This window comes from Podarcis gaigeae (assembly GCF_964106915.1).
Source record: "Podarcis gaigeae genome assembly, chromosome: 4".
Taxonomy (NCBI): domain Eukaryota; kingdom Metazoa; phylum Chordata; class Lepidosauria; order Squamata; family Lacertidae; genus Podarcis; species Podarcis gaigeae.
Genome location: NC_139677.1, coordinates 44,426,033 through 44,434,899, shown reverse-complemented (window position 1 = coordinate 44,434,899; position 8,867 = coordinate 44,426,033). Strand labels below are relative to the sequence as shown.

Here is an 8,867-nt window from a genome sequence, read left to right as displayed (position 1 = left end):
TGTTTTCTTTTGTTGCTTATATTCATTTAAGTGATTTATTTTTCTATGTAGGATCCTATTTCTCAGAATGCTGGGGCTAACCAAACTGACATGCTGACGTGATTATGAACTTCTCTAAATTCATATCCTGCTGAAGAAATCTGAACAGTGCTATAAACAGTTTCTGTGTCATTTCCCTTCCTTTTTGTTGCCAATAGCCGACACCTTGCGTTAAGAAAGGCTTGGCTGAATTATTCAAACATGCACCCACCATTGTTCTATTCATGTGCTGTCAGCTTGTAAAATGCAGTGGGAAATTCAGATTTCTGGTACTTTAATATTGGCTTAAGAGAGACAAGCTGTATATTGCCCTCGAGCGATTCTGGTTTTCATTTCCCCGCTTTTGTTCTTAAATATAGTAACAGTTGTTAAAGGACATGAGGCAGTGATATGAGCCTCCAGTGTCATAGCCACTTCCTGAGAGGCACTGTTAGCTTTCCTCTCATGTCTGCTGGTTGTCAGTCCAGAAGGCAAAGTGATATGAAGGTGGCATGGCAAACAAGTGCTGGGGTGGGGGGGGTGGGGAACCACACACTTTAAGTGAAAAGCAGGGGGATGACGGGGAACCTCAGGCCTTTCTAACTGGCCCTCAGGATTCTCCAGACCACACTGAGCAACACATCCTCCTTGAGTGTTTTTGTGTGATTGGAACGTGTTCTTCAACTCATAATCCCTTCTGTTTGCCTGGATAAAGATGACAGAGGGATATGTGTGTGTGTGTAGAAACTAGGCTACTGTACCAAGGTCAAACTCACACTGGTTACTCCATCAACTTTTGTCGCTAGCCCCAATCACACCTGGCACATGGCCCCTACAAGGTTGGCCAGAAAGGAGTGTGACTTTGAGCTGAAAAAGGTTCTGCAGTCCTGGTCTGCTGCTGATCACCCATCACAAAGTGGCTTTAGTGGTAATGTTTTCTTGATAGAGCAGGGATGGGCTGCAGGTTCTCCTGGTCCACAACCCCCATCACCCCAGCTCTTTAGACAGGCTGGCTGCAGTTAGTGGGAGCTGGGAATCCAACAACATTAAGAGTTGCAGGATACCCATCACAACCCAAGAGAGAGAGATACAGGAAGATGGCTATGAGAAAAGGTAGCATACATTTATCGTGTGTGTATGCCTTGCATGCTCCCCCCCCCTTTAATATATAAAAGGATACTAAAAGTGTTTTTCATTGCCTTAAAAAGACTTGTGCCTAGAGGTATAATGTATGAGAAATGTGGTTTGTAAGCTGAACAATAAAAGCTCTACAGGAAATGAGTCAGTGATGCCACATTTCCCAACTTGCTGACGTTAGCCAAATGAACTCAGATTACGTTCTTCGGTATCATTCTCAGACCGTGATTATAACAGAGTGCAATGGGGGCTTTCCTTGGAAATTCTTGCCAAAGCTACTGCTAACAGGAAATAACCGGTATTCTCTGACTCTTAAGAGGACAGTTGTATATACTGATTTTGGGGGGAGGTGGGGAGAACGGTAGGTTAAAAAGAAAAACAATACAGGAGGTGGAATGAACAAGTTTGTTGGCTTTTAAAAGGTAAAGGACAGTTAAGTCCAGTCATGAACGACTTGGGTTGCGACACTCATCTCGCTTTACTGGCCGAGGGAGCCGTTTGTCCACATACCGTTTTTCCGGGTCATGTGGCCAGCATGACTAAGCCGCTTCTGGCGAACCAGAGCAGTGCATGGAAACACCATTTACCTTCCCGCTGGAGCAGTACCTATTTACTTGCACTTTAATGTGCTTTCAAACTGCTAGGTTGAGAGGAGCTGGGACTGAACAACAGGAGCTCACCCCATCGCAGGGATTCAAACCGCCGACCTTCCGATCGGCAAGCCCAAGGCTCAGTGGTTTACACCACAGCGCCACCCATGTTGGCTTTTAGCAACCATTAAAGACAGGTATGTACACAGCACTGTTTTGCTTTCTTTACTGCTTCCCACTCAGAAATAACTAAGCGGCACTTGGGACTATGATTTACAAAAGGGTAACTGTTAGTACATTGCAGCAAGAACAAGTCTTGTGGCAGCCTTTTAAAGACTGCTCAAAACCAGACATTAACCCTGTCCTTCAGCTCATTAACTGATGACACCACCAGCGAAGTCAGCTGATGGGGGGGGGACCAAAGTCTTTGCAAACCTCCCCACAGTGATATCAATGAAATTTCATGGGTCTAAAATTGCATTATAAACAAGTGCATCAAAGAACCACTGAATAAAATATTACACCAGTTTGTGGTCGCTAGCATGAAAAACAGTTTATTTGCTTTTGAATGCAAATAATTAAGAAAAAACCCTACCAGTGTGTACACTGTACACATTTGAATGACACTTACAAGAATGAAGTTATATACAATATACATTTCAGGATCACAGGTGTACTGATGAGGGGATGGAGACAGACAAGTAACTTGACTCTGTAACTGTCACTGCCTGTGGGATTAGAGTCCCAAAACTCCAGCAAACAATCATATTTATGCCACTGGTAATAAAGCTTTTGAATTAGGGTCCATATTAACTTATTTCATTACTACAAGGTTGGATAGGAAACAGGAAGGACAGTCAAAAAAGAATTATTGGATGCAAATTGCTATTGTCCTGAGAGCTCAGCTCCTCACTCTTCAGCTGCCATTTTCATCAAGTACTCCTTGTCTATTTTGAAAAGTCTCCATCCTTCCTCAGACGACAGGTCAGAAGCTCCCCGTCTCTTGTAGAACCTGATAGAAGGCTCATTCCACTCAGCTACCAAGAAGTGCATACTGCTGCAACGACATTTGACAGCCACCTAGAGAAAGAAAATGGGCAGGAATAAGTAAGGTGCTGGGATGTGGTACTGCTTCTTTAAAAAAGTTCTATGTAGGGAATTTCCAGATGTGGTAGCAGTTACGTTGTTTCACTGAATCCCTACTTGATCTATTTTCTAGGTTCCCTAGTCCACTATAAATCTCTTGAAAACGAAGCGCTCTAGGATAAGTTACAGAAAACAATCCCAATGTGCTTCTTGAGCAGTTTGCAACCTTGAACAAATAATGTCAATATGCAACTGAAGCAGAAGGGGAACCCTAAATATCTGAATGGCCTGGTGGATATTGCAATATTTGCAAGTTCAAACATAGTGGTGTGCTACTGTACAATATTTCTTTGAAATAAGACACATGGTACTGAGCCACGCTACATTTGGTCATGTGGTTTACTGCTTATACCTCCTTTGAGAGGATGTTTTCAAGGTGGACTGGTCATCTGAACACTCCCATCATCAGAACAATGAGGCAGTGTGCTACCACAGAGTACTCTATCATGGGCTAGGCTGTCACAAAGAAGGCAGCACCATTAATCCAAGGAAGGATATTTAAAAGCAGCATGAGAGATATCCCAATAGGTGCAGGAAATGCTTTAATGACACAACTCTGCTGAAAACATGTAAAAAAAAATTACATGTTGGGACGTGTTTTAAATAAAAGTACTTCTTGTACCTATTGGGATACTGCTTTCTATGCTGTACTAATGCAAACTCAATCAAAGGCACACTTATCCATGGGCACTGCACAATCTGGAATAATTTCCCAACTAAGTGACTTTGGTTAAGTGATCATTTTAGAACACTTTTCCCATATCAGCTTCTTACCTGACTTAAATTCTTTAGAATTTCTGAACCAATGCCCAAACCTAAAAATAAAACAAGTGCAATTTTATTAGTCCTGTTTTTAGAAGAGTTGAATCAAACTTAATTGTAAAATGTTTCCTTAAAATTTAAATGGTACCTCTGAACTCATTCATGACAAAGAAGTCTTCAAGATACAGCAGTTTTCCAATCCATGGGTCATACGTGAAGTAATACATGGCAAAGCCCACAACACTGTATCCTGCAACAAAACATATTTACTTTACATACATGTGCATACATACAGAGTACCTTTTTAATAAAGCAACAAGTTAGTATATACGAAATATCACATGCTTGTGCCAAAATAGTCACTCCGAACATGCAAAATTAATCTTATGCTGCAATAAGCCAAGTTTAGCACTCATCATACATTATAATGAATTGCAGTTTAAGCAAGATAGGAATTCCTAGCAAGTTAAGGCCATCCTGGAAAGTTCTAAGACCCTCAAAAACCAGCATCATATTTTTTGGTCAGTTTCATGTTGTTCTTGCACATACACAGGAATTACGTAATTGCAACACCTGGCAAGTTGTGTCAACAATTACATCATAATTATAGTCTTTTGCTGGAGAGTCTCTGTACATACCCTATTGATACCACTTTGGAAAACAATTCAGGCTTCTACAATTTTACACGGCAGATCAGAATATTGTGACAAACATTTCAACTCTGCTTCCTTCTAGATTTTGGAACATAAAACTCCCAAAGCAAAAGCCCCTGAAGTTTGTTTTCCACGTTAATTGATGTCCATTTGCTTACAATGCAATCACTCTTTTTTTTTAAAGGACGAGACTACAGGATTGCCTTTGTGACAGCTAAGAGCAAATACAGCAGCTATTATTTTTCCAATATGAATATTTCAAGGAAATAGTGATTGCTTTCAAGTGTTTTCTGTTTCATTGCTTGCGTCATTCTCCTATGCTTCTGCTTGCAAAGGGAACAATTGTTCACTATCCTTACTACGTCCTAGTCAATATTCATATTTAGAGCTTCAATCTTGTTACATGTAATCCAAGGAACAGAGTTACATACAGGATTTCTGATCTACCGAGTGTTTTGCATATGCTTTTTTCTCTTTCTTTTTGAGGTACATGTTTTGGAATAGGATTTGACCCTGGAGACCTTACCTCATATATCATGATCATCTACTTTATTGTGTAACGGATCTTTTAGTTACCTCCCCGCCCATCCATGTACACGGAAGGGCCATGTACATGGCGAAGCTAGAGACTGTAACCTGAAGATTGGGGACAAATTAAAGAAAACATGTGATTCAACAGGATTACATAGTGATAAGTCAGGGTCAAACAAAAACAGCCATGTAATGAAGTGGAATTATAGTTTTGTTCTTTTACGATTATACCTGGTTCTCCATCACCTTCAGGATAACTGAACAATAAGATATCATTTGAAAAGTTCAGTAAGTTTTAGCATTCACCTTTGCAATGAAGTACAGCTAGTCTTACATATTATAAGCATTGTTATTTACATTCTGTGATTTTCTAATTATTTTAAAAAAAAGTTTCACCTTCAGCTGTCCAGTGTTCTTTTGGCACTTCTGCAACAAGGCAGTGGTAGAAGGGATGTTCTCCAAAGCCGTCCTCAAGTAGATCTACAGGATTACAATAAATGTATTATCTAGCTAGTTTTCCTACCCCCAGGTTGAATTGTCACAAAACTGTCCTGGTAGTCTTATTTTATATTACCTTTTTCAGTCAGTACCACTTGGTCCTCCATTTCTTCATATTTAGCAAGCTCCTGTCCAAAACAAAGCATGTATGTTTGGTTATATTTCACTGGACCAACTTCTGTTAACATATTTTGCACTTCTTTTTCTTGCGCCATGGACCATAATCTATATAGAAAAACCCATTTTATAGGTACTATCTGCTTCTCTTCTGAGAAGAGTGAAAATTCAGTAGGGAACTATACAGTTAATGGATTATCTACAGTATTGATTCTACACCCTGAAGGGACCTGAGGGAATTGCCTAAAGAAGATTAAGGAGGCAGCCCTTACACACATTGCCCCCAAAGCAGGCCCTTGAGACTTATTTCCAAATAAGGATGCATGGAATTGAGATGTTCCACTCCTGACATATATTAAGCATTTAAAATGACAGGAACGAAAGGGTTAACGATAATAATTCCAATTTATTTAAGAAATGCAAATTAATGCTAAACCTTGGGGGGGGGGATTCCCAAGTGAGATATGTGTTCCTCAATGTTTGTATCTAATGGGACATCCCATCAAAGGAATTAGACCAGATGAACAGCTGAATCACTTTCAAGTGCAGTTCTGGCGCTGGGTCCTTCCTTCCTTTTTTCTTTACAGCAGTCACTTGTGCAGAGGGTACAAACTGTCTGCAGCCTATTTCGCAACAGCAGGAAGAGGATGTTTTGCCAACTCAGGAGGGCAAAGGTGTCTGTACCCAGAAGGAAGTTATTTCGATTGCAGAACAAACAGTTCCCACCCTCAGGGGCCTACCTTTGCCCTTGAACTGTATGTGCTAAGATAGACAAGAACTGGACGGGGGTCGGTGGGCGGGGACTCCTGAAAGATCGAAAACACAAGATCGTTTTTTGCTTCCAGAGTAACTGCCATGTTGAGAAATTCTAGGCATGTTTACACTCCCAACGAATAGGATTGCAGTTTAAACTGGTGTGTCGCCGAGTGGGGAATTTCTCTCTCGCGCTATACACACGTCAAACGTTAGCATTTTGGTTTGCTACACAAACCGCCTAAAGCAGGTGCAGGCTTATCTAGGGGTAAAAAAACTAAGAGATCCGTGTCGTCCAGTCTCTTGCTTTTATCCCACCTTAACTAATTTTTGTTGAAAAAAAAGTCGGAAGGCGTGTGGTGGCAATTGATAAAAATGCCCTATTTTGGCGTGACTCGCTAAGCAGCGTCTCTGGTTGGCAAAGATAAAAGCGCGAAACCCTTCCTTCCCCCTCCGCCACCCAGGACGGCGCGCTCAGTTCAGAGAACAACTTTTATTATATATATTTCTAAAAAACAACAACTCAAGAGGCTCAAGAGGACAGGAGGCCAATGGAAGTGACTTTTGTTTTTCCACTCTTGTTCATTGCATCTGCTCGTTTCTTGCCTGCGCCTGGCCTGGCACAGAGCGAGATCTACCTTTATGAGGCGCAGGAGGTCGGCGCAGTCCTCGGGCCGCGCGGCGCGGATACAGAACGAGGCCATTTTCGGCGGCGTTTCCCTTTGCGTCCCCCGCCTCGCGTGAGTCCCCGATAGTTGAAGAGCAGGAGGAGCAGTTTCTTCATTCGCGTCCCGGGCGCGGCGTGGGCAGCTGCGGCGACGGCACAGGCACAGTCAGGCTGCCAGCATCCCGTAGCGGCTCTCGGAGCGAAACAGCAAAGCCACCGAACGAGGGCGCAGCGGACTCTACTCCGGGTGCCCGCCGAGCAGCCCCTATTTATGCCACCACCATCCCGACTCCCAGCCAATCACAAGTTGCCCCTCTATTCTCCCCCCACCCCCGCCGTTCCTCCTTCATCTCTTACCTCATCTTTCCAGGAAATGATGCCGGGTGGAAACTTCTGACTCATCAAGGCCCGAGGGAAAAGGCAAGCAAGGCTGTGCGGAGACCGCCACCTTCTGGAGCGAGCAACCCGCACATCACCGCGCCCTGGAGGGAGAGGAGAGGGCCTTTGTCTCAGGCTTCCTGACCTCCTTGCAACCCACCTTGAGGCACAGCCTTCCACAAAGGCTATGATCCCACCTACTGATGTATATGCTCACAAGGGAGGACTAAATATATATGGCAGTTTAGCATCCTATGCACACGTGTTTTTCACACCATCTGCACAGCATTGTTCTCATCCACGTGACAGCCCAAGCCCCGCCCCCCCATTTAATTCGGATTTTCCTGATCCCCAGTTGGGCTTATCCATTCCTCTGTTTGCCCCTCGCTTCCCCCAGGGCAGGGGTCTGCAACCTTTAAGACAAAAAGAGCCACTTGGACCCATTTCTGAAGAAGAAAAAAAACTGGGAGCCGCAAAACCATTGCGACATTTAAAACAAATATATCTCCAGAGCCGCGATCTGACAGCGGGTGGGAAGGTGACGTCGGGACAGTGCGTGACTAACGCACGCACCGCCCCCATGCGACATCACAGCCAGTACAGTGCCCGTCACAGTGGGGAGTGTCAGGGCGCACAATGCGCCTCCTCCCCTCGCTAGTATCCGCCCCGGAGCCGCGGCAAAGGTGTAAAAGAGCCACATGCGGCTCCGGAGCCGCGGGTTGCAGACCCCTGCCCCAGGGGAATCAGGACAAACAGCAATCAGCCCTTAATGTGATAAGATTTATCCAACATAAATCATATGCTACCCAACTATGAGGGTATTGAAGTTCATTTTGTGGGTGGGTTTTGGTTCTACCTGTGCACTGTGCGATAATGTTTTGCTAGGTGCCATCTATCACCACATCCCCTAGTTCTGTTGGCCAGGCACCTCTCCGTGGGCTGGTCACAGGCCACACAATTAAGACAAAAACAAAAACCTGCTTTGTGCAAGTCTGGTATATCGGAACACTTATTTGGTACACACCCTGCTTGGCACACACTCCACACACATGTACACAGGCAGGAAGCCTCAATGGCGACCTTCTGGAGGCTTCACCCGGAGCAAAAAAAACCAGCTAGCCCCACCCTCTCCAGCTATGGCACTGCCTAAAGGTACATATCTTATGTGACATCTCTCATTGTCTTTGCCTTTACTTCAAAGTAGCTGCCAGAGAAGGGCCACAATTTGATCAAGGAAGTGGTGCTGGGGAAAGGGAGGGGAGCAAAGAAACCTATGTCAGGTCCCCAGTCTGAATTGTCTCACAGAGGTTGCTATTAGCCCTGCTCAAAAAGGAATGCCACAGTTGAGTAGCTTTGGAGTAACAATTTTACAAGAACTCCAGAAACCACCTTGTGCGATTGGTCTGACTACCTCAGTATTGTCAATGCTGACTGGCTGTAGCTTTCCAGGGATTTTGTCTGGAGTCTTTCCCAACCCTGTTTGGAGGTGCCAGGAACAGAACCCTGGACCTTTTGCCTGCAAAGCCTGAGAATTTTTAACTTTGTTGTAACAGGTTGAACACCATCTTCTGTTAAGACTTGTTCCATCTAACTCCTTGCTTTAAGGAGACGAACAGA

The 8,867-nt window shown here is 43.9% G+C and overlaps 1 protein-coding gene across 3 annotated transcripts; it reads right to left on the bottom strand.

Moving 5' to 3' along the window:
• Window positions 1–2,272: 2,272 nt before the first annotated feature.
• Window positions 2,273–7,368, bottom strand: SAT1 (spermidine/spermine N1-acetyltransferase 1). 3 transcript variants are annotated; one of them, XM_083734633.1, is made up of 6 exons: window positions 7,230–7,368; window positions 5,412–5,463; window positions 5,234–5,317; window positions 3,802–3,903; window positions 3,666–3,706; window positions 2,273–2,825 (listed from the first exon to the last, which is right to left on the bottom strand). In XM_083734633.1, exons 1-6 carry the CDS (start codon window positions 7,272–7,274, stop codon window positions 2,655–2,657), a joined length of 495 nt encoding a protein of 164 aa, XP_083590759.1. In that variant the 5' UTR covers window positions 7,275–7,368; the 3' UTR covers window positions 2,273–2,654. The 3 variants fall into 3 exon arrangements, with proteins under 3 accessions (XP_083590759.1, XP_083590758.1, XP_083590757.1); XM_083734632.1 differs by having other exon boundaries at window positions 6,844–7,240; XM_083734631.1 differs by lacking the exon at window positions 7,230–7,368 and having other exon boundaries at window positions 5,412–5,740.
• Window positions 7,369–8,867: the final 1,499 nt, after the last annotated feature.